Source organism: Hipposideros armiger, unplaced genomic scaffold, assembly GCF_001890085.2.
Source record: "Hipposideros armiger isolate ML-2016 unplaced genomic scaffold, ASM189008v1 scaffold_578, whole genome shotgun sequence".
NCBI lineage: Eukaryota > Metazoa > Chordata > Mammalia > Chiroptera > Hipposideridae > Hipposideros > Hipposideros armiger.
Window position 1 is genome coordinate 655,474 of NW_017731928.1, and position 25,949 is coordinate 681,422.

A 25,949-nucleotide genomic window follows, 5' to 3' on the forward strand; every position below is an offset into this window, starting at 1 on the left:
CTGTGGGCAGCATTTTTCCTTAGAACAGATCCGAAAAGCAGATCATCCCACTGGCTTGCCAGCCTCCGATCTGGGCTGTGGCACTTCCCAATTTGCTTAGAACTGGGAGTGTCCTGTTTCTTCTTGGAAAATACAGTTCATCCCTTATGCTCACAGAGAGTGAGTCAGGCGGGCAGTCACCACTTACTATTGTGGAGAGCCTCGCAGAAGCTCTTCATCCTGCCAGTCCCTAAACACAAGTCTAAAGCATTTTGCAGACTGGGTGATCACAGTATTTGAAATAGTAACAACATCGACAATAGCTGATACTATTGGGTGTTTATCATGTACTAGGTATAATTCTGAGCACTTTATGTGAACCAACTTACAACATCCCTGCAAGGCAGATAGAGTTGTTATTCCCACTTTACAAGTGACATAAGTGAGACACGGAGAGGTCACACAGCTGGGAAGTGGAGGAGCAGGATTTAAACGTGGGCATCCTCGGTCCAGAGCTCATGCCCTTAACCACTGTACCATAGCAGGTGTGGGTGATGGGAATAACTGACAATAATCATAATAGACCACTGACTGTGACCTGCCATGCTAATAATGTCACATATTACATCACTTTAAACACAATAACCCTGTGAGATAAGTCTGATTATTGTACCCATTTTACAGATGAGTACACTAAAGTTCATAGGGTTGTGACCTCCCCACAGTCACCACTGACAGCAGGACCTGAGCGAGGTGTGGAAGCCTACAGGGCCCCTGCTCCTGACCTCTCTGGTGCATCCTCAGAAGGGTGGAGATCAGTCAGGAGATTTGCATCGTGACTATCTGAAGGGACAAGGAGTCCTTTTCCTGTGCAGCCAGGTGGTGGTTATGTCAGTACAGTGCTGGCAGGGCTAGTGAGAAGCTGAGTGCACACGTGTCAAATGAGAGCTGAATGGCAGGAGGCAAAGCTGGCATCCCGAGACGATGTAGCCAGGTCAAAGGCAGGAAAGACACAGGAGACAAGTACAGCTGTCCCGGGGTTGCTTCCCAGGCAGCAGGCACCAATGGAGAGAAGACTAAGGCTGTAGTGCAAGTTAGGGTCAGGGTTCAGGTCACACACTGGAGCCAGGTGCAGAGTAGAGCTGGAATTGGGACCTGCTGCTGCAGCAGAGGCCACACCACAGGACAGCTGGAGACTGTCAGCTGGTCCCTGGAGAAGGGCCCTGTGTGGATTGATGAGGCTGGGAATACAGCTCCTCCTCGAGGACCAGCCAGTTTCTGTATGGAGTAGGTGGGTCAGCGAGAGCTGGCACCTGTGAGAAGGGAGTGCAGGTGTGGATGGGAGTAAGGGAAGGGAAAGATGGTTTCTGTTCGCTCGTTCATTCATTCAGCAAATGTGACTGGAGCACTTACCCTGTGAGTTACAGCAGAATGAGAGTGCAGCTGCACACCAGCCTGCCAGAGTTGGACACTGGACCTTGTAGTTTAATTCCTATGTAACCTTGGGCAACTGGCTTATCAATTCTGTGCCTCAGTGTCCTCGTCTTTGAAATGGAATGACAACAGTGACTTGTAGGGTTGTTGTGGGAATTAAATGAGTTAATTCCTATAAGGAATTTGGGACAGTGCTTAATACCTTATAAGTGCTCAATTAATATTAGCTGTTATTACCATTAGTAGGTGCCACGGCCTGTGCAAGGTGCTGGGGATGCAATGCTGAGCCAAAGAGGACATGGGCCTTGCCCTTCTGCACTTCACAGTCCAATGAAGTTTAATATAGTAACAATCTAATTGTACAATATAAAATTGTATCTGTGGTAAATGTGGGGCTAGGAGGGTACACAAAGAGGGATATGGCCGAGTCAGGGAGGTCAGAGATAGTACCTTGAAAAAGTGATGCTTAATGGAGAATAGAAGGCATATTCCAGACAAGAGCAGCACGTGCAAAGGTCCTGTGGTAGGAATGTATGGCAAGCATGAAGAACTAAAAAAAGGCCCGCTGGCTGGGTGAAGCACAGAGAGCAGGCAAGGAAGGCAAGGGTTAGATGGTGCAGAGGCGTTTAGGATATTTGAAGCATTTGGGCCTTTCCACTAAGGATAATGGAAAGCTCTTGGAAGTTGCAGGCCATGCAGGGAGGGGACGTAACATGATTAGATTTGCATTTTGAAAAGATGGTTCCAGCAGCTGTGTGAGGAATTGGTTGGAAGAGGGCAAGTCCTGAGGCAGGGAGCTCCATTAGGAGGCAATCCAAGACAGTGAAGCTCAGGAAAGAGATGAAGATGGCAGCACCCAAGGTGAAAACAAAGACTGAAATAAGAGGATGATGGTGACTTAGGAGAGGAAAATGGCAGAGGTTTACAGGGCCCCTGGGAGAAGGGTTCTGGGAGACCCAAGAGGATCGATTTGAAAACAGAAGTGGATAAAAGTTTGCCTACTCTGTGATTTTTTGACCCAGGCCAGCATCAGCAGAAAGTGTGCATGTCAGTGCCCTGGGTATGCAGACGCAGCAGGAACAGAACTGGGAAAGGGCCTCCTGCCGGCTTTGATCAGTGTTGCATTGTTGTGGCATGTCCACACCTTCAACACGCATCACCTACACACCTTGACAAGGGAAACTTGGTTGTGCAACACCGAGACTTACTGATTGCTGAGGGGGACTGGGGAAATTTCTCAGCGTTGCTGGAAGCTGGAAAAGAATGTGGAAACAGCAGTGTAGGGATCTGAAACAACTGGAATAGCTCACTTTACCAAGAATGCCTGAAATGCTTTTTACTCCCTGTAATGCAAAACATTTCTATATTTAATTTGGAGCAGGGACATTTCTCCTATTCTTCTGCATAACTTGGGTAGCCATCCTCTAACCCAGTGTCTTTATTAAAATTGTTGGGTAAAACTTCCTAACCAGCTGGCACCCAGTAAGTACTTGAGTGGCTGCACCTCAGACGTGCTCATTTATTGCACGGCCCCGATCTTTCTGTTCATTCCCTCCTCTGGGGAAGATGTGCGGCCCAGCCTGGTTTTACAGATTTGAGAACCTCGAATTTACCTGAGTCCTGTGTGCTGGCCCCAGGCCGGCCTGGAATCTATGTGGGGAATGCATAGCGATTGTCTCTGTTCACTGAATTACAGAACTCTTGTTTGCAAGTGTCAGAATTCCAGCTTCAACTGGTGTAAACAAACAAAATATTTCTGAAGTCACGTAACTACAAAGTTCACAGATTGTTGGTTCCAAGCACAGCTGGATGCCGTTGTCATCGGGCTGATGGTATCAGCCCTCGGCTTCTTTCCTTCTCTCAGTTCTTGTTTCCTCCATAACGACTTCACTCTAGGCAGGCTCTTCCCAGGGGCAGCAGAAATGGCTACCCCAGCTTCAGGCTAACAACATTCCTGAGCATCAGGAAGGGGACTAGGAACTGCTCTCTTAATAGTGTCCCCCAAAGCCCCAGAATTAAGTTGTAATTTGCCTGACTTGGGTCGCCTGATAATTGTTAAACAATAACTCCTGTGGCCAGGGCAGACGATGGCTCTGATTGGCCAGGGCTGAGTCACATGCCCATCCTGGGAACCAGGTAGTGGGGTCAAGACCAAAAAAACTCAGGGGCTGAGAATGGAGATGGAGGGCTTCTCACAGGAAAATCAAGGTAGTGTCTTCAAAGGAAGAAGGATTGTGTGTGTTGCAAGGAGGTAAAAACCGCAGGTGTCTACTGCTGAGCCACAGGGATCCCCCCATCTGGACTGACTCCCCTGACCTGGCTCCTCCCTCCAGAAGCCCCGCCCTGTGAACTTGGCTCCAAACGTCCGTTATATGTGTTAGCCTTGGTTTTCTGGAGTCAAAGCCCTGGTCTTTGAGGCCTGTTGCTGTGGTGATTAATGTGGGGGTCTCAGGCCAGCAAGGAGATACTTTGGAGGTGCATGCTGGATAGATCTGAACCCCTCAGTGCTGGGGAGGTGATTCAGGAAAACCTTCTGACTGTCCCGTGGTGACTTCCTCTGTACTCTCCAAGGAAGCCGTGCCCTCCTGGGGGCATTTCATGGCTCTGAACTAGGCTCCCATACCAGGGGCCAGATGAAAACCAGCGGAGTAAAAGTCCTGTTTGCCCCTTATTTCTATTTCTGCGTTCATTTCCTGGTATGTGCGGAAGCAGAGGACATTCCCAGAGCCAGGTGGGAGAGACGGAGAACAGTGGACAGACGGTACAGAGCCCAACCCATAGAGGCTGGTGAGTTCCTGCTACATGTCACGGCCTCACTGACATTCTCTGGGTCCAGGGGAGTTTTTCCAGTGTCCTGGTTTTTAATAACCATTCAGGAGTCTTATTTATAACCTCCTTGGGCATGAGCAGTCATCTGTGCCCGGAGTAAGTAACCATGGTTGCTGACGGGAGAGAAAAGATTGCTGATTTTATTCATTTTATTCCTGAAAAGGCAACCCTAGAATAATGGGCCCAGGGTGGAGGCTGGTGGGTGACAAGCTCTTCGGACTGGTGGATTTTTAAAGAATGTGTGTGTACATTCCTCTTAGAACCTCTGGATTTGGGACTCTCACAAAAGGAAATGAGATAGCTCTTGACCACTTGAAAATGACTTTGAAACAGGTTTTTATGGTTTGTTTTTTGTTGTTTGTTTAGTATGGTAAGTTAGGAAAATGTAGAAGAGAAAAATCAAGAAAAAAGATAAAAGTAAAGAAAAAAATATCCAAACTCTCACCACTTGACTAGTGTTCATATTTTGATGAATTTTCAAGGTTTTTTTCCTATATACCAGTGAGTTATTTTTTTCTGCATTGTGAACATACTGAATATTGTGGGCCCTGGATTTCTTCATTTGCGCTCTATTAGCTTATTTCCATAGCTTTGTAACCATCATTTTTAATGACTGCATTAATATTCAGTTGAATGGATGTTACCACATCTCTTGAATTAGACGTTTAGGCAGTTTCCAAACTGGTTTGTGTTTAAACCTTGATTTCCTTTTATTTACATCCACAAAAGAGTTTTTACCCTTGCTTTCCTTATAAACATAATCAAACCTTCTAAGTATTTTGACTCAGTGGCTCTCAGGCCCTTGACCTTCTCAACTTACCCACTTGGAAAAGCCTCCCTAGCATCTCCTCCACAAAGTGTCTTGGTGGCGGGTGAGGCCTGTCAGCGATTCTGTGCCAACTGTTAACCACCCTTCTTCAACCCATACGCCAAGTATCTCCCGGAGGACTGGAAAATTAATGTGATTAAATCCCCACTTCCTAGTACAAGCTACCTGTAGCCAGCTTTTAGGAGTGTATTTCTCCATGTAAACAGCCAACTGTCCACTCCCTCAGTTAGAGTAATCCAGGGATCACCTACATTATATTCACCTGGGATGCTTGTCAACAATGCAGATTCTTGGGCCCCATCCCAGACTCACAGACAGACTTTCTCAGGGCTCATACCTGGGAATCGGAATTTCTAACAAGTGCCCCCCACCCCAAGAACCCTTAGACCCACTAAGTTTGAGAACTACTGAGCTAGAGAAAGCCAGGCTCCTCACCTTATTACCTGAGCGATCACCTGTACTTACCATCTCGTCTATCGTCTGAACCTTCTTCTCTCCTCCAGGGCCCTTTTGCATCCCTCTGAGCCCTGAGTTCAAACTCCTGTTTGGACAAAAGGAAAATTACATTAGGCTTCTTATGAAAAGCTGACGATGTCCTTGCCATCAAATAACTCTTGGTACAGTAAATAGCATCTTAATGAGCTAAGAGCACACTCTCTGAAACATATGGATGGTTTATTCCTTAATTACATAGTATAGATTAAATATGAAAGCAGGTAACACTTGCCAAGTGGTTTTGGTATTGTCATTGAATGCAGCAGAAAAAGTGGACAATGGATGACACACTGTAATCTTCATGTAGGGTATGTTTCAGTTCTAAATCAATGTGAAAATCAAAAGACCATGAAACCAAAGTTGCGTAAGAATTTGAGGTTGTTTGGCGTGTTGTTTATTTAACCTAGAATAATTTTCACCAGCCCGCTTCAATTGTTTTACCAGCAACACCTTGAGCACGGGAAGGCGGGGCGGGGGGGGGGGTGAAACTGATCCTAACCCCGTTCTCCCAGGCGTCTCCTCCAGCCTGCCCTTCCCAAATCAAAACCAGACCATGACATGTTTCTGGGAGGCAGCTGTCACAAATCAGGCGGGGGGCACTGTCTAGAAGATAAAGTCTTTGTCTTCCAACACAAAATTACTAAAAGAAAGCCTAGTGTTTTCTTTGCTGTAACAACTAACAGCTTAAAAATGCCATGCTGAATTCCCCATCCACTTAGCTGAAGTGGGCATATTTCCCCCATTCTTTCTCTCTGTTGCAGAAAATAGCCTTTCTCAACTCTGGCTACCCAAGGGTTTGGTTTGCAGCGTGCAGATTATCCAGCTCCTGTGTCCTTTTTTCTCTGATTTTTACCGTGCACAAGGAGTGGAGGCAGAAACGAGTTCATTTTGCTCCTTGAACAAAGGAGTAGAAACTGCCCTCCATGCATTTCTGTTCTCTGGGCCTTTCTTTGGAACAAACCCTTGACTCAGCTGTGCAAAGTCCAAGGGATTCTTGTTTGTTGGAGTCAGTCCTCCTTGCCAGTCAGATCTGCGTCCGTCCGTGAGGGTGTTACCAGTCCCAGGACACCTGTGGGGACTTGCTTCCGCTTCTGATGTGCTTGTGGGAGTATCCCTGGCAATGGTTCCACAGTGCCTAGCAGCTAGTGGTCTGCATCTTGCCAGGGTTTCTCATCCCACCAGGAGCGGATTTCCTGATGGCTGCTTTTCAAATCACAAGTGCTGGGTTTAAAAGGCAGAGAAGTCCGGTTCAGGTTTTACTTGCATCTTTTCCTTGGCAGCCAATTGAGCTCAGAGCAGGAAGGGAGAGGAGAGATGAGAACAGCCTAGAATAACTCATCCTTTTTATTTCTTTCTTTATGTTTGGCTACTGGGTCTTAGGTAAAAAGATCAGGTGGGAAATTCCCTTTACCTGAGATGTGCACCTATTTGCAAACACTGCCCGGTGATCTAGATGAGTGGTTCTCAGCAGTGGTGGGTGGGGGTGGGGGAGGGGTGGGGATTTTGTACCCAGGGGACATTTGGCAATGTTTTAAGACATTTTGGGTTGTCACAACTTGGGGTGTAGGTGCTACTGACTTCTAGTTGGTAGAAGTTGGGGTGCTGCTAAACATCCTACAATGCACAGGACAGCACCTTCCCTCCTAGCAAAGAATTTTCCAACCCCATAAGCCAGTGGTGCCTGGTCTAGACACAGGGAATTCCACTGGAAACCACCAGCCCCCATCGAAGCCATGTAGAACCAAATCTGAGGAGGGCATGATGTCATGTGAAGGGCTTGCCTGACTGGACATTTCAGAAGCCATGTCTGCAGCTGAAAGAATCCTTTTTACTTTGATCTGACCTCAGCTGCAGTGCATATTGGTGTTTATAATGTTGAAGGATCAAACAGACCTGGTTGAATACCCACCCTCTCTAGCCATGTGATCTCAGGGAAATGACTTCAATCTCTCAGTCCCTCAGCTTCCTTGGATTAAATGTAAATGTCTGCCACCTGGGGCCATGTGAAGCATGAGGTAATATGCAGAAAGCACTTAGCTGCATGCAGGGCATGAGGCAACCTCAATATTTGAGTTGTTATTACTCTTATTATTAGGTGCCCCAGAGATACGACCTCCTGCCACCTTCCTTTAAATTCTGTCTCAGCCCATTGCTCACTTACTAGGGAGAAGAAAGATTGAATGGAATTTAGATATCATCATAATAGACAGCGATCGAAGGAAAGGACAGGAACCAACTGAGGAGCAGGAGGACTGGGGGTTCTGTAGATGTCAGTGGTCCTGGCACCTGCTGACACCCACACCTGGGGAATTCTGTGCCTTGGATCTTCGGGAATGCTTGCAGCCAGAAAAGACAAACCGTTTCTTCCTGAATCTCATTTTCCAAACTTGTCTGAGCTAAAAGAAGCTACCAGAATCTGTGGCCTAATTATACCCACGTACCACCTATTGATGCTAATGGAGCCGGGCCTCCCCACGTGAGAAAGCTGACTGCTCCCAGGCCTCAGCCAGCCCTTCACGGGTTCCCCCTCCCCCTTGTATCAATTAACTTCTCAGACAATTCCCACTTGCCACAGTTTAGAGCAGTTAATTTGCTCTTTGAGTCTGTGGATGGGATACAGGCCCAGCTTTGGGCCCTGAATTAGGAAGACAATGGGGAGAATACAACAATGAAAGCTTTCTGTTCAGATCATTATCAGCTCCAGAAAGGTGCCCCGCCAAGCCCTTGTCCTTAGATCTGTTTCAAGCTGGGGCCCCTCTGCAGGGAGAGGAATTCCAGTCTGGCCCCAGGTTCTCATAAAGCTCTCCTTGACACATCCCAAAGCTACTCATCCTTGAGTACACTGACAGTAGAAGTTGGGGCTGTCACCTGAGATTGTCCTTTGTGTCTCTCTTTCTGCTCATGATTAGGGCTGCCCAGGAAGGTCACTTCTGCCCTCTAAAGCTGTTTATGGGGGTGGGGCGGACTTTGTAGTAGGGACATCTGGGTGACACACCTTTATCTGGCAATATTGGATGGAACACATCAGATTGGAGGATATTTTTTTACTCCAGGTTTCCTCTGAGACTCAGAACTGCTACAAAAGGAAAATTTTAGACCCTCTTCATGGGTCCACAGACGTGCCAACCCCCACTCCACCCCTCCACCCTCATTGCCATCCAGCAGCTGAACCCAAAGTCCTCCTGGGAACATGGAGAAGCAAATATCATTTGCTCTCAGCCCAGCGCCTGGTCGCGTGCACCTCAATTGCAGAAGCTGCATAAGGTGCCACATCTCCCTTATGGCACCCCCCAAACTACATCTCTAATGGGCTGAGTTTCTAGAGTTGCCATTTAAATGGGAGCTGTGCTAGTGCGTCTTCCTGACACACCCACAGTCCCAACAACCCTGAGTGTCTGTTTTCTATACCAGAGTTTGATACAAGATTTTTTGGAAACAAAAAAAAATATGGAAGAGGAAGACATTTTGAATTTTTTTATTCTGAGTTGTTTTGTATTCATTTATTCAACAAATATTTATTGAGCGCCTGCCGTGTGCCAGCACTCTGCTAGCTGCCAAGTATACGTTGGTGAGTAAATCAGACCCAGTCCCTGTATGGGTCAGGGGCCCCAGCAGGAAACAGATGGCATATTCAGAGGTTAATTAAAGTCTAATGAAGGAGGGGCACTGGGTAGGAACTGAGGCCTTAGCGAGAGAACTCTAGCCAACCTGCAGCTGGTGGAGGACGCCAGGGTAATACATACCCTGAGAGAGCTCACTTTCTGGCTTCTGATCTCCCATGAGTCAAACCCAACTAGAAGCCAGAGGGTAAGAGAGCCAGCCAATTGCATAGCTCTCAGGGAAGAACAGGGTGGAGATGGCTTATAATCTAGCAGAGGCTAAACAAACACACACATAAGGACAGATGGTGATATGTGTTATGAAACAGATGAGCAGAGTAAAGAATAGAGACTATTGAGGGTTAAGTACCTAAAATGGGTGGTCAAGGAAGCTCTCTGGACTGATTGATGTTTAAGCTAAGAATTGGATGAGAAGGACTTGACCTTGCAAAAGAGGAGAGGAGGAGAGGATGGAAATGTTGGCTGTAGGAACAGCATATGCAAAGGCCCTGAGGCAACAGAGAACTTGTGCAGTTCCAGAAACTGAAAGCAGGCCAATGTGATGAGACTGTCCTGGTCAAGAGGGAGAGAGCTATATTTAGAGCTGAGATGCACACACATTGTATTGCTGGCTCAAATTCATCCTCCTGGAATCCCCCTGAGAACACTGTCCTGGTCCCCTTTCTGTTTTTTTAAAAGATTTTATTGGGGAATTGGAGGGAGGGGAACAACGTTGGGGAATCGGGGAAGGGGAACAGACAAGTTGCTGTCCTTTTGTTCTTCAGTCTAGTTATGGAGGATGTCACTTCACTGGCCCGTGTTGGTATTATCATTGCACTCTTCCCGGGTGAGGTAGATCTGCTGCCAGCCATTGGACAGTTGCTCATGGCAGCTCTTGGCAGCTCACGCCAGCTACCAGCCACTCACAGTAGCTTTATGCCAGCCCACTGCAGCCTATGCCATTGCCGGCAACTCAGGGCAGCCCAGCTCCAGGTCGAGCTGTTCACCATCTTAGCTGTAGAGGGCGCAGCGTCACTGGCCCTAATGTGGGATCTGAACTGGGGCCTTGCTGCTCAGAGCTGGCGTCCCAAGCCAGCTCTTAACCAATGCGCCACTTGGCCGGCCCCCTGGTCCCCTTTTTCAGTGAGGTGTCTTAAAGAGTATAAAAAGTCAGATGACATGCTGAGTGGGTTGAGGAAACAAATGCAAAAGTACAAAGAAGCATTAGGTCAAAAATGTCATGTGCATTGAGGAGTGTGGAGGAAGAGCATGCCATTTAAACCAGAAATATTTTGTTAAAAAAAATCTGTGAACTCTTTCTGTTGGCATTTCTGTTGCTATAGCTTATTTTTCCTCTCAGTGCTAACTTCTGACTTGGTCATTTCCTGGATTTCATTTATGTGGTACGTTTGAATTTTACCCCAGGTATCATCGCTTAGCCAAGCAACTAATATATAAATCTGATTAAAGCAAAAGCCTTTCCTTAAGTAAACAGTAAGCCTTGGAAACATATGGCTAAACAGAAATATGATTCACAAACCTCTTTTTTTATTGCACAAATTAGCCAGTGTTGGCTGTGGCCGACAGACTCCAGGGCTCTTTAGCTATGTCCATTGGTCCTAAAGAAGAAAGACTGAGCAGTTGTCATTTTTCCCAGGTAGACATTGCCATAATTATGGAAGGCCTTCACCTAACCTTCAAATATCTGTGTCCTTTCACCTTTCCTCAAAATCCCTTCCTAAGGCCAAGGTCCAGGAGCTCAGCGGGAAGATTCTGCATTGCTGATGGCAAGTCATCATGTGACATTGTCCTTCTACAAGGTCATCACAGTATTAAGGCAGGAGAGGAGACCAACTGAGGTCACAATTTAGGACCCATTCAGGGACTGCTGACTGAGGCTTGTCCTTACAAATCTCAAGAGTACTCACATATTTGAGCCCCTGGGCTGCCATCACCTTTGTTTTGGTTAACATGGATAAGGGAGCCAATTCCTCATGGGAATTCCCATCTCAAAGTCAGAAGGCTTAAAGTAAATACTTCACGCTTATTCTAAAGAAAATTGTCGCCTGGTCTTCTTCACCTCTTCTAAGAGAGAATTTGGGCTCCTATGGGAAAGATGGAATGTAGACGCTACAATACTCAGACTCTGGTTCTCAATCTTGGTCACACATGCAGTGTAAAAGAATACTGATGCCTGGGCCACACCCCAAGATTTCCAGTTTAACTGTTCTGGGGTTTGACCTGGGTGAAGGGATGTTTTAAGCCTTCCCAGTAATTCTACAGAGGAGATAAAATTGAGAAGCACTGTATTAAGGCAAATCCAGATTTTTCATCAAGTGCAAGGTATGACAATTAAGTTTGCGAACTTGTTGCAACACTGTTGCTAGCCTTTTTTGATATCAGAGGGATTATTCATTATGAATTTGTACCAACTGGATAAACAGTTAACCAAGTTTACTATTTGGAAGTGCTGAAAAGGCTGTGTGAAAAAGTTAGACGACCTGAACTTTTCACCAACAATTCATGGCTCTTGCATCACGACAATGCACCAGCTCACACAGCACTGTCTGTGAGGGAGTTTTTAGCCAGTAAACAAATAACTGTATTGGAACACCTGCCCTACTCACTTGATCTGGCCCCAAATGACTTCTTTCTTTACCCAAAGATAAAGAAAATATTGAAAGGAAGACATTTTGATGAGATTTAGGACATCAAGGGTAATACGAGGACAGCTCTGATGGCCATTCCAGAAAAAGAGTTTCAAAACTGCTCTGAAAGGTGGGCTAGGCGCTGGCGTCGGTGCATAGCTCCCCAAGGGGAGGACTTGGAAGGTGACCATAGTGATATTCAGCAATGAGGTATGTAGCACTTTTTCTAGGATGAGTTCGCGAACTTAATTGTTGAGACCTGTATGTTTTAAGGATGATTTGTGGGCGGTTCTGCTTCCATTGCCCTAGTTTGGCCCTTTCTCCCTCTGTCTGTGAAGTAGCACACCTCCTAAGGGAGAGAGTCCTCATTTCTGAGCGTACAAAATGCTCTCTAGTAACATCCTTGCTCTACCTAATCCTGCCCAAAGCACCTAGAAAATGCCACTAAGGAGATATTCGCAAGAGTCAGACCCCTGTTCAACTCTTGGCTATGTCTGTTACCAGCTTAGTAACCTTGAGCAAATTACCTGAACTCTTTCAGCCTGAATCTTCTCACCTATGACAATCCTTTCATAGAGTTAAATGAAAAATCACTTAATATAATGCCTAGATCACAGTAAACACTCAAAAACATTTGCTGTTGTCATCACCAACAGAGACGTGATATACTCTCAAGACCCATGTATTTTAATACTGTTATAGCTAAGGACTCAAGTGGAAAACTCAGGTGAACTACAATAAACAACAACAATTATAACTATTATCCCCATCTTGGAGACGAGGGAACGAAGGATCAAAGAATTTAAGATCACGTAGTTAGTGAATGGCTGAGTAGGTTTTGCCAGTCTATACATGTAACCACTACTCCATATTTCCCTCCATAAAATAAAAGCCCTTGAAGGAGAAGGAGGGGGCTCTTGGTGACATCAGCCCTTAAATCTTGGCTGAGAAAAGGGAGTTTACACAAAGCTCAGGTCTTTCTCTGATGGGAAGGGTACTCCAGAGAGACATCAGCAGATGAAGCCAAAAGGGGCAAGGTTGGCCAGCTGCCACCAGCACCTTGGAAAATCATCTTCTACCCGTGTTCATTGTTTGCATCCTTCCTCACAGCTGTCCAGCCCATATGGCATCCCCCGCAGCCAGGGCACCAGCCACGCTCAGCCAAAACAACCTCAGCAGCTGCCATTGCAAGATTAGGGCGCCCAGCTGAGACGGGCGGGTCTCACCCCATCTTCCTCCTGCTCATTGTTTTTCCTCATACTAGTAGAACCAAGATCCTCTGCAACTCGGCTTTCAATGGCAATGGTTCAGACCAGTGTTTCTCAACTTTTTAATAAGGCATGCCCTCTTTTTTTCTTTTAAGATTTTATTGGGGAATCAGGGAAGGGGAACAGACAAGTTGCTGTCCTTTTGTTCTTCAGTCTAGTTGTGGAGGACGTCGCTTCACTGGCCCATGTTGGTATTATCATTGCGCTCTTCCCAGGTGAGGCAGATCAGTCGCCGGCCATTGGACAGCCGTTCACGGTGGCTCTTGGCAGCTCACTCCAGCTGCCAGCCACTCACACTAGCTGCCAGCCACTCACGCTGGCTGCCAGCCACTCATAGTAGGTTATGGCAGCCCACTGCAGCCTCACTGCAGCCTACGCTGTAGCCTACGCTGTCACCGGCTACTCATGGTAGCCCAGCTCCAGGTCAAGCTGTTGTTCACCATCTTAGCTGTAGAGGGCGCAGCATCACTGGCCCTAATGTGGGATCCCAACCGGGGCCCTGCTGCTCAGAGCCAGAGTCCCAAGCCAACTCCTAACCAATGTGCCACTTGAGGCCTGCCCTCTTTTTAACAAACTAAACATGAGACTGTCACAACCCCACCCCACCAGAGTTTTTGATTGTCTGCATTCCCACCTTCTTGTCCAGATCTTATCCTCTGTGCATCCCCAAGATGACGGACATCTATGGTCATAAATAGAGCTAACAGCTGTGAAGCCTCTCGGATGGGACACTGCGTTAACTTCTAATGTAGACGTTTCTTAGTTAACCTTGATAATAACGCTGTGAAACCTACGTATCATATCGTCTTCACAGAGAAAGAGCCCAAGACTTGGAGAAGTTGAGTAACATGTTCAGTATCAGAGCACAGCTGATGGCTTGAACCCAGATCCCAATGCTTGAGTCCTGTACTTTTAACCGTAACCCTGTGGTTCTCAACCAGGATGATTTTACTCCCAGGGGACATTAGCAATGTTTGGGATTTTTGAGTTGTCACAAGAGAGAGTGGGTTGCCACTGGAATCTAGTGAATAGAAGTCAGGGATGCTGCTAAACATCCTATACTGCAGGGCCCCGCCCCCACCACAGAATTACCTGGCCCCACATGTCAATAGAACCACCGGTGAGCATCCCTCCATAGCCTGAAACTGCTAAGTGACCTTTTTTTAGTTTGTACTGTGAAAAGAATCATTCATGTGGTATTAGAATATTCAGTATGTTTTTTTTTAAAGTGCCGGTTCCCCGCCTCCCTCAACTACTCTCCCCTGACCTGGGATCGCATAGCCATCTACCCCCCACTTTGATAATCCCTGGGTTTGACTTTGTCAAAATCACTGCATCACGTTAGCAGCCGAGGTTGAACCTGTCTCAGAAGTTTCCTTCTGCCTGTGGAGAAGTCCCGTGTATGTGCTGCACCTGCTGCAGGACGCAGTTGCTCCGGCGTGGAGAAAGCAGGTGGGCGCTCTCTGACCACACCAGCCCGTCCTCCTCTCTGCTTTCCCTCTTCCACCAGCAGCACCCCTTCTGTGTAAGGATGGAGGATGTTTCCATGGGAGCAGCCTGAAATGCTACGAGCTGCAGTGAAAAGGAAAGAAGGGGGACTTCTTTTTTTTTTTTTTTTTTTAAGATTTCATTGGGGAATTGGGGGAGGGAACAGCGTTGGGGAAGGGGAACAGACAAGTTGCTGTCCTTTTGTTCTTCAGTCTAGTTGTGGAGGACGTCGCTTCACTGGCCCATGTTGGTATATCATTGCGCTCTTCCTGGGTGAGCAGTAGCTTGCCGGCCATTGGACGGTCCCTCACGGCGGCTCACGACAGCTCATGGCAGCTGCCGGCCAGCCCCACTGCAGCCTACACTGTCCCCGGTGGCTCACGGCAGCCCAGGTCCAGGTTGAGCTGTTGTTCACCTTTTTAGCTGTAGAGGGCACAGCGTCACTGGCCCTCATGTGGGATCTGAACCAGGGCTCTGCTGCTCAGAGCTGGCGTCCCAAGCGAACTCTTAACCAATGTGCCACTCGGCTGGCCCAGGACTTTTTTAATCATATAAAATATGAGGAGATCACCTGGAGACCGACCTCAACTGTTCAATCCATCTGCTCCCAGTTAACCTCCAGTCCCTCATTGAGGCTTCCAGCCTAATCAGTGTCTGCTGCCCTCTTCCCGAGTCTGTTAGATTGGGAGACCCCAACTCACAAAATGGGACCCAGAGAGAGAAAGCCTGCCAGGATTCCAGGTTTGCCTTCACCCACTGTCTTCAGCCACTGGCGTGGCTCACCAGGCAGGAAGTGATGCCAAAGGGTGCAGCTGCCAGGTCCTGGAGAAGGGCATTGCCGGTTCTGAGCTAAGCTGGTAGGATCCAGCTTTCTGGCCTGGGAGGTAGAAGAGCTCTGCCTTCTGTCAGGCTAACGAGAATGTTCCTTCTGTAATCTGGGAGGGGATGCCCCGACCTCTCTGAGCCTCAGATTCCTCTTTTGAAAAATGGGAACTACAATACCTACTCTTAGAGGCTTCATGAGAATCAAATGAGGTTAAATGAGGTTGGATATGTAAAACTGCCCAGCACCATGACTTGCCATTTTGAATATTCAAAGGGGTACCTGCTGTGAAATACCAATGGAGAAAAACTCACACAGGACACGACTAGCTGCAGAGGGGCCAGGGGCAGGTGGGCATGGTGGCGATAATAGTGGTGGTGGTGATAGCATTAGTCATGAGTAGTTGCTATGGGATGGGAGCTGTGCTAAAGCATTATGTGCATTAGCTCATTTTGTAAGAGTGAAGTCCGTTCTTATTCCTGGGGTAGCCCCTCTTCCTCTTCCCCGCTTTAGCTTTCTGTATATCACATAATACACTTTGACATAGTATATATTTTATTGCTTATTTTGTTTATTTAATCTCCCTCGTTGCCCCAATAGCTGGACACATAGTAGGCATTTGGTAATCTGACGCATAGTAGGCATTCATGAAATATTTGTTGAATAAATGAGCCAAGAGGTTAAGAGATTTGCCCAAGATCGCATGGCTATTGAGAAGCAGCCTGAGTGCAGAGCCTGCAAACTGCCTCACGCAGCATCGTGTGGCCCGTATTGGTGACCACTGGACAGTGAACTTGTGGCTGCTATTTAAAACCAGCTACAGAGGAAGTGGGTCCTTTGTTTGGGTTCAGAGCTCTGGGGTAAAATGTGGGTGGAGGGGGGATGGCTTGAGATCTGTAACCACCTGCCCTGGTTTTTCATGCCTCCCTGTGAGCTCCAGATATTTTCAGCCACGAAACAGCCCTGAGTAACTTGGCGCAAGATTTGGGGAGGAATTTGCTTTCTTTGCCATGCCTCACAGTGTCCCAGAAAGAGTAGACTTTGTGCTTTAATATCCTTGTTCCAGGCTCCATTTCAGCCCCAGGAAAGCATCTTGCATCTAGTTCTCATGGGAGGTAGGCCAAGGTGAAAGGGGCTCCCAACTTTTCCATGTAATTTCATTGTCTTCTCTAATTATAAACAAAAATATCATTTTTAATTTCAAAGCTATAGACATATATACTGTATAAATTGAAATTGTCCCATAATTTCCTTCCCCCACCACTATTCCTGTGGTACTTGTCTCTGGACATACACTGACTAATACATAATTACAAACAAAAAAGCTATCGTACCATTTTGCAATTTGCTTTTTCACTTAACAGTATAGTATACCTTGTTCACCTTTCCTCTATTGGTGCATGTAGCTCTAACTCACATGAAGCTATATAGTATTTCACTATCTGATTGTACCACCATCATTCTTTTAACACAACCCCTATCGCTGGACATTTGGATTTTTTCAGATTTTTCACTGTTAAAATTTGTGTTTCCCTGAACATCTTTTTACTTGAGTTTGTGTGCTTGTTCAAGCTTTTCCACAGCGTAAATTCATAGACGTGAGATTTCTGGATCAAGGGATATGCACATTGCGGGTTTCTGTAGACGTAACCAAATTACCGTGGTTGTATAAATTTGTACTTCTATCAAAAGGCTCGGCGCTCTGAGCAAGGTGCTTGGTAGGACAAAATCCTGCTTGAGGACGAGGATGCACAGCATGCCCAGCGTGGTCACCCACCTGCTTTGATATTTTGGAATTTTAAGTGTGCACAGAGCAGAGAACAGCTCTGGTGACCCAAGAGTTGGAGCCACACCAAGTGACTTCCTCTCTGTACCCATCTCCAGCATCTTGCCGGGTTCTCAGGTGCCAGCCATCTGAACAGCTTCCAGAGGAGCTGGGGTGCCATCCACCCTCGCTGGGTTGGCACAGGGACCACACTTAGTGACAGGGGCCTGGGAATTAAGTCATCAGTCTTTGCCAGCCAAGATCCAGTGGGAAAGGTAACAAATTGTCCTGGAAATCACCCGTCTGACAGCAGCTTGGGGTTTGGCGGGTCACAGGATCCTCGTACCTTGCTTGGCGCTGGTGAGGCAGTTACGTAACAGGATGCTTATCAGACTAAATTCCAAGGTTGCCTGCAAGTGAGGGGAACTGGTGCTGGAGACCCGTGTACTTATTCACACTCACGTGACTTCAAAGCAGTGGGGTTTAGTTTATTTTTAAAGGTACCAAAATCAACTGAAGAGCTTGAAAATGCAGATTCTGGAGCCCCACTCCCAGAAGTCCTGACACAGAAAGTCTGGGACAGGAACCCGAAAACTGCATTTAAACAAGTCCCCCGGTGGCTCTGACAGGGGGTGCCAGGACTGCGCTCTGTTATACACTGAGCCAGAGCACAAGGTAGCAGGTCCTACACGATCCACTTGAGACCTCGCAATTAGTTTCGACAAATGAAAGATGATGAAGTCGACAAATCTTGGGTTAGGTTTCTCTTTGTTTCTTTTCTTTCTATCAATGAACTATACCCCTAAATGTTCCCTGACTCGCTAAGAACTCCCTAAGTGTTTTCATGTCTGACCTCTCTGGCAGCACTCCAATACCTCTCCTTTCTCTCCCTTCCACTGCCTTGATCAAAACCCACCTCTCCCTGGCGCCCTTCTCTCTGGGATTAGGCTCTGCCATGGTACCCGTACAATCATCCACACTGATTGGATAATTGGAGGTTTCTGTTTTGGATTATAGAATCAAAATCACAGATTTGCACTCTCAGAAATGGATAAAGGTGACCAAAAGGCATAAATTTGCAGTTATAAAATAAATCCTGGGCGATATAATGTACAGCGTGGTGACCATAGTTAGTAATGCTGTATTGTATATTTGAAAGTTGCTTACAAGATAGGTCTTAAAAGTTCCCATCACAAGAAAAAAAAAGCATAGCCATGTATGGTGATGGATGATAACCAGACTTACTGTGCTGATCGTTTTGCAGTATATACAAATATTGAATCTGTGTTATCCACTGGAAACTAATATAATGCTATGTCAGTTATATCACAATAGAGACAAAAAACCTTATGCACCACCCCTTCCTCTCCCCCACCAACATCACAGACTCTCAGCTGGGAGAAGCTTGGAGTCTCCAGTGCAGGTTCAGAAAAGAAGAGGAGCGGAGGCTCAGAGAGGAGACGTGATTTATTTGGGACCTTACTAGTGCTTTACAGCAGAGTTGGGACCAGACTCTAGGTCCCTTGCTATCCAGGGCAATTACAAATGTTTCTTGACTTACAGTGGGGTTACATCCCTGTAAACCTATCATAAGTCCAAATGTGTTTAATACTACACTATAGAGTATCGGTGGTTTACTTTGATCGCATGGCTGACTGGGAGCTGTGGCTGGCTTCTGCTGCCAAGCATCACAGGAGAGTATTGCACTGCGGATCTCTAGCCCCAGAAAAGATCAAAACTCAAAATTTGAAGTATGGCTTCCCTTGAATGCGTATAGCTTTCATACCATTGTAAAGTTGAAAAATCGTAAGTCAAACCATCGTAAGTCGGGGACCATCTGTATTCTTTCCACTACCTTTGTAAACACAGTTTATAGGACATATACAATCCATGGAGTTTCACAAATGAAAGTTAAAGATTTGACTGAGAGGAAAGGTAAATGGCCTGTCTGGCGTCACCAGGACCAGGGTGAGGCAACTGTGTCACTGCCATGGGTACTGAATTGAAAGGGGTGCCAAAAAACACAGCAATCAGAATAAGCAGTATCTCAATGCAGTATTTTAAGATTCAAAATTCATGTGGAAATCCATGATTAACAAAATATAAAATCTGTAAATAAAGACAGGATCAGTTTTACTGATTATTTCCTTTTGCCTCAGGCTCCTATTTTGCTGGGCATGGCCCTGTTATAGTGACAGGGATAGAAATTATAAGCAGATATCTTTTTTTTTAAAGATTTTTTTTTAATTGGGGAATTGGGGGATGGGAACAGTGCTGGGGAATTGGGGGAAGGGGAACAGACAAGTTGCTGTCCTTTTGTTCTTCAGTCTAGTTGTGTAGGACTTTGCTTCACTGGCCCAAGTTGGCACCATCATTGCGCTCTTCCCGGGCGAGGCAGATCAGTCGCCGGCTTCTGGACGGCCGCTCACGGTGGCTGCTGGCCACATACGGTAGCCCATGGCAACCCACTGCCACAGGGGCTGCAGCCTACGCCGGTGCTGGGACTCACAGCAGCCCAGCTCCAGGTTGAGCTGTTGTTCAGCATCTTAGCTGTAGAGGGCAGTGTCACTGGCCCTCATATGTGGGATCTGAACCGGGGTCCTCTGGCGCCCCAAGCCAGCTCTTAACCAAGCGCCACTCGGCCGGCCCTATAAGCAGATATCTTTGGATTTGAACAGGAATCATTGTTAAGCCAGTATTTCCCAAAATGTGTCCTTTTGGGTCAGGGTGGAGCCAGGTGGGGAAAGGGTCCTATTGTCAAAATATGGAAAACAGTGTATGTTCTATCTTCTTTCTGAAAATGCCTACTGTGCTTAAGCCAGTGAAAGGGTTTGAAAAGCCCTTCCGAGGTTTTCAAACGTATTTGTCTACAGAATTTTGTTTTGCATAATTCAGGGAGGATGCTTCAGGGAAGCTTCCATGGCTTCCAGGCCGGATCCGCGTGGGGCTGGTGAGGCGGGAAGAAGGAGATTTCTGAGGGCCATTGGAGGATGCTGGATTCTTAGCTCCTCCCGGGTTAGCAGCTGCTGATTCCATCTGTGTGGACACTGAGCCTCCCCACGCCCAGGCTGCCTCAGGGAGATGAGTGAAGGGCACAGGCTGAGGCAGGAACCAGAGATGAGAACAGGAAGGACATTTCCATGGTCGGGCTCGGTGTCTTTATGCTTTTCGAGAACCCAGTCCTGGCTTTGCTGGGTCTCTCAGAAGCGGGGACGGGGTTCGTGGCAGCTCCACTTGATGAGCGGAGAAGGAGGGACCAGGATAGAACAGGGGTCGGCAAACTTTTGAGATGGAAGGGCAGCCGGGGGTCTGCAAACTGTGACTCGCGAGCCACATGCATACATGTGGCTCTGAAGTCAAATTGAAAATGAAAATAAAACTATCATAGTTTCATTTATAATATTACTTTAAATTTTCCTTATTTGTAAAAATATATTTATGGCTCTCGAATAATTTTCAAATTGTTGTGAGGGACAGGATTGGCTCTTCCAGGGGTCGGCAAACTTTTGAGACGAAACGTACCCAAAGAGCCGCATGTGGCTCGCGAGCCGCAGTTTGCTGACCCCTGGGTCAGAGCAAGGCCACAGTTTCTCTCCCTCCTGAGATTCCCTGGCTCCCTGGCCAGAGGTCTGGGGGCGCTGTATATGCAGATACAGACCCCTGGCTGGTCTCTGTGATCTCACCTTCCTGGATGCATTAAGAGAAACGGGATGCCAGCTGATCTTCCCAAATTCATGAGAAAGGAAAGCACCCCCAGACCTTTTCTGTTCCAGGTGTGGTCTGGACCCTGACAGCATCAGCATCTCCTGGGAGCTTGTTAGAAATTCAGAATCTCAGGCCCAATCCAGATACAGTGGATCCAAACCTTCATTTTAAGAAGATTTTGCCTCCTGCCCCTCAAATCTCCTGCGATATTCCTTTTACTCTTTCTACTCATAATAATAAAGGCAGGGGGTAGAAGAGTTCTGAAGTAGCCCCTGTGTGACCTCCAGCAAATTCTTCCAACTCTGTGTCACCCACTTGAAAAAGCGACATAACAATGCCTAGCAATATACATGACAATACACTGAAAAATGTTCTACAGGCAACAAATGCGGGGTAAGGACAATGAGAACATTGCCTCTGACCTCACTGCACCAGCACTGTTCTGAACTTGTGTATTAACCCACTTCATACTCACCTTCGCCCTAATGAAATAGATTCTACAATTATTCCCATTGTGCAGATGAGGAAACTGAGGCACAACACAGTTCAGGGTCTTCCCTGAGGAAGCACAGCCATGAGGGACTGAGAACTTCAAAGTCAGTGCTCGTCTTCACTGCCCTGTGCCCTAAGATGCTTTATGAATTCTGCCTGCAAGCATGGGGGAGCGGTGTGGGCGGTGGGGAAGAAACACCCTCAAACCCTGAGTGGCCTAGGAAAACCTCCCTCGGGCTCTTGTTCACCTCCATGGCTTCATCCCCGCTTCTGTCCTCCTTGCGGAAGGTACCCCAGTCTCACGACCCTTCTGTCACTTCTTAGAGCACATGGAACTTTCTCTGGTACAAAATGTTCTCACTCCGTCTGCCTAGACTGCTTTCCCCACTCTTGGCTGCCTCCTTCACATCCTTTAGGTCACACCCTAATTACTACCCACAGAGGATTCTTCGCCAACTCTGTCAAGGTGGAGCCAGTCTTTTCTTCTCTATCGTAGCATTGCGTTTCTTCCCTACCTCGTGAGTACTGTCTGTAATAGCTGGATGTCTATGTTGATTTAGTAATATGTCTGCCCTGAATGATGTCATATCCACGTGGAGTGTTCCTGGAAGACCTTGTCCCCAGTTGTCTGCACAGTCCCCAGCAGTGGCAGGGCTGTGTCAAAAATCTCTGAAGAAACCAAGTAGGTGGCTGGGTCCGCTCGGCTCTCTACCCCTGGAGAGGCATTTAGCTCCTGCCCTGTGTAGTCAAGTGTTTCCTGAGCAAATACTCCAGTGTGGGCTGCCTGTTGACTTGAGCTAATAGATCCTGGAAAGCAGCATGGGGTCGGTGGAGACCCAGAACAAACTCTGGCAAATCATCTTCAACTGGTTTAAATTTTTGCACATCCTTTCAATTAGCAATTGGCTTTGTGGCAACACAGCTACAATCCCCCATGGAGTGAGTAACAGTTAAAATTGACCCCGCATGTTTCTGAAAACATCGCTTCCTGGTTAGCCCCTTTGCTACCTTTTACATGTCCATCTTTAGTGGGGTAACTGTTTATCAGGAAGTTAATGTAATGAGCAAGTCAGTGAACAGAAGAAGGTAGGAGACCTCCAGTCTGAACCAAGTTTTGATCTTGCTCAGATTTGTCCTTGTAACTGTACTGGGTCAGTGAGAGAAGCAGTTTTCGTCCTATTGCAATGCTTGTCACTTCTGAGCCATGCTGGTTCAAAGGCAAGTCCCTAGTGGGTGCTGCTAAAAAACAAAGCCTCCTCCCTGAATGGGGGAGGCAGCTGAGCCTGGGGGGCGGAGAAGGGGGTTCAGAATCCTAAGTGTCCACATTCCCTTCCCCCCCCCCCCACTCAGCAGCAGCTGACTGCAGGAAATTGTTTCATGCGGCTGCCAGCACTTTTACTGGTAGGTACCACAGGAGCAAAGGGCAGGATTGTGACTGCAAACACTTACGACCTGCTGATCACCTGGGACCACTAGATAGGCTGGCGACTGGAATAAAAAAGTAAGAAAGATGCATCAAGGGCTCGAGATTTCAAAAGCTTCAATAAGACAGTGAAGGCCTTAACCACAGGGAGCTATTGAAACCTATTAAGGGAAGGACAGGCTGTCAAGAGTGGGCTTGTAGAGAGGAGTTCAGGAGGAAACAACTGTGCAATTCCCTGATTTGGGGGACATACCACACCCAATAGTGGAATACATTCACCTTCCCTAAAAAGTGGGGCCCCCGCCCCATCTAGTGACTAGGTCAGGCTGATATTTGCTGTAGTGGGTGGAGCAAGCTTAGCCCACAGCTGCTCCTGGAGGGTCAGGAGCAGGGTCCTCCTCCGCCTCCTTCACCAGAATTGGATCTAGTCAAGCAATGGTTCTCAGTCGGTGGTTCTGCCCCCCACAGGACACTTAGCAATGTCTGGAGGCATTTTTAGTTTATTGAAACTACAGAGTGGGGTTACTGGCATCTCGTGGGTAGAGGCCGGGGCTGCTGCTACACATCCTACAAAGCAGAGGTCAGTCCCACAAAGAATTATCCTGCCCAAGACGCCAAAAGTACTAAGGTTGAGAAACCCTGAATTAGCGTGTCTGGGGGTATGAAGATGTGGTTTCCTAGAGTAGGAGCACCTTTAGTTGTGAAGATAACTGCCATCTGGCAGTGTCCCTCTCGCCTTTGGGTACATTGCATCACCACTGGCTCCTCTGCAAAAGCAGATTCAGAGCCTGCAAGTGTGGCTAGGATGCCAGTGCCCCTGGCCACAGGGCACGCTCTGAGGAGCAAGGGATTTCGAGTGTGCTCATAGTCTTCCCCGCTCCCCATCCTTTCCTTCCCCCCCCACCCTCTCTTTCCATCCCCATCCCCCAACCTCCCCTGTCACACACTGTTCGAACCATTCATTCCACACCCTGTCACCAAAGAACATGTGGTGGTGGTTAAACTCCACTGCCCAGATGACAGCTTCTCTCCAGCTGTTGCCAATTTGAAATTCAGGGTGTTGATGAAATCAATTGACTTAGTTGGGACAAGGCTCTCAAGAGACCTGATCAAACTGCCCCCACACACTTAAATAAACTTGTACCTCAAAGACGTTGTTTGTGTGGCCTGAGACACTTAGACTGTGAGAGCCATGACTTTGGGGTGCTCAGGCTTGCTACGCTTCACAGACAGCACATTTGCACTCTGAACCATAGGCTGGCTGCTTCTAGAAAGGGCCAGATAGTAAATATTTTAGGCTTTGCAGGTCATACAGTCTCTGTCACAACTACTCACTTCTGCCAGTGTATCAGGAAAGCAGCCATAGACAGAATGCAAATAAATAGGTATAGTTGTGTTCCAATAAAACTTCATTTACCAAAACAAGTAGTTAGCTGGTTTGACCCATGGGCAAGCCTCTCTTCTAAACAGTTCCTATTTCTTCATGCCTCTCCCTCAACCAAAAAAAAAAAAAAGTCATATAGGGAAAACGTTACTGAAAGGGAGTTAAATCCTCAGTCTGACTTGTAACTGTCTAGAGGGCGAAGGTGAGTAGATACTATTTCTTTTACTGCACAGCAATGTGACATGTAGATGCATCTTTTAAGCTTGTGGAAACACACCTCTGTCTTCCTGTACCTTTTTTTTTTCCCCGGAAAAGTGGAAACAGAAAGGGCAATAAATAAGGAACAGAAAGATGTACCAAGAGGGCTGCCGTTACCCTTTAAGTCTGCGTTTTCTTCCCTCTGGATTTGAGTGCATACCTTCTGCTCTTGGAACTAATGGGAGGAACAAATCTTTTGTGGGAGCGTCCAGCAAAGATGGCCTCTCTCTCCCGCCAGACCCAGGGCGGTTTTTGAAGGTATTGATTTTCCTCGCTGTCACTGGCTTCTGTGAGACCTATTTGCAGTGAGGGGACGTTGCTCAGACAAAAATGCTGGTGTTGCTTACAGCGGCATGGCTGCACCTTCATGTTGACAGTTTAACCACAGAGCAGCAGAGGCTGAATTCAATACTGATCTCTCCTTGTTGGGGCAAGGCCTGCGGGGCCTGAGGAAACCTGCAGCCCCTGTGGGTGTCTGGACATTCGCGTAGCTCTTGGCGACACTGACCCCGGGGATAAGGGTAAATCAGATCGAGGCCTTTAATTCCACAGTCACCATCCAGCACCTCTCACAAAGCCTGCGTTATTTGGAGAGGGAAAAAATCCCACCCTGTCTATTAACAAGACAATTCTATTTGAGGGAAGAACTCCCTGGCATCTGTGTCTTATGCTACCAGGTTCTCCAGACTGTGTTGGGGGCACCCATGAGGCCGGTGTTAAATGTGTGGCCAGACTGTGGGCTTCGGCTAGAGCTCTCTGGAGAAGGGGGTTTGTCGACGCCACTGCCCCCACCACACCTGTGCTTCTGCGCCCATACACACGCATGCACACACCATGGCTTAGGTGGCAGGACAAGAAAAATGCATTGATTGCAGGAAAGCAGAGTGGTGTCTGGGAGCCCTGTTTGGTTGGACTAGCTTGATTTGCAGTGTTTTGACAAATAGAATACAGAATTGAATTTCGTCTGGGTGGAGCAGTAATCCCCGGCTGCAGTGTAGAGGCACGGATTATTTTAACAGTGGCTCATGGTCGGTGAGCATTGCCAAGTATCTGGCTCTGTGTGGGTCACGTTTCTCAGATTCACTCATTCATATAATCATGCATTCATCGAGTATATGTTTGCCTGTTGCCTGGGTATAAAATCCTTGGAGCATGTTCTCTTTCTCTGGGGATTTTTAGGCCCTGTGCACTTTCTTCCAGCATACTGAATCCAGGTACTGAGCTGGGCACCCAGCAAACAGGAGCCAGTCCCCGCCTTCTTGGAGCTAATACACTAGGCCAAGGAGATGGAGACAAAATCAAAACTTCACAAATTTATTACTGTGGTGATGAGTCTTAAAAAGGAAAGGTATATTTTTCCTCATCTAATAGTCACTGCAGCTTTCAAGCTTGGATACTCTTGTTATGTCCATTTTACAGATGCATCTCAAGAAATTCAAAAGTTGCCCCAAGTCACCCAGCCAGGATGACTCTCCAGTTCTGCTTAGTTATTTAGAGAGGAAGAAAGGGCTTCTCACACTGAGATGTGAT

The 25,949-nt window shown here is 47.2% G+C and overlaps 1 protein-coding gene across 6 annotated transcripts in view; it reads left to right on the plus strand.

Annotated features, from left to right (window-relative positions):
- Positions 1 to 25,949, plus strand: part of PRICKLE2 (prickle planar cell polarity protein 2) — a 349,626-nt gene that overhangs the window by 312,613 nt on the left and 11,064 nt on the right. For 4 of the 6 annotated variants that reach the window (XM_019624096.1, XM_019624098.1, XM_019624100.1 and 1 more), the window contains one exon: positions 4,126 to 4,200. The exons of the other annotated variants lie outside the window; for them this stretch is intronic. In XM_019624096.1, coding sequence (XP_019479641.1) covers positions 4,126 to 4,200 — 75 coding nt within the window. The remainder of the gene's footprint in view (positions 1 to 4,125; positions 4,201 to 25,949) is intronic. 6 annotated transcript variants of the gene reach the window in all.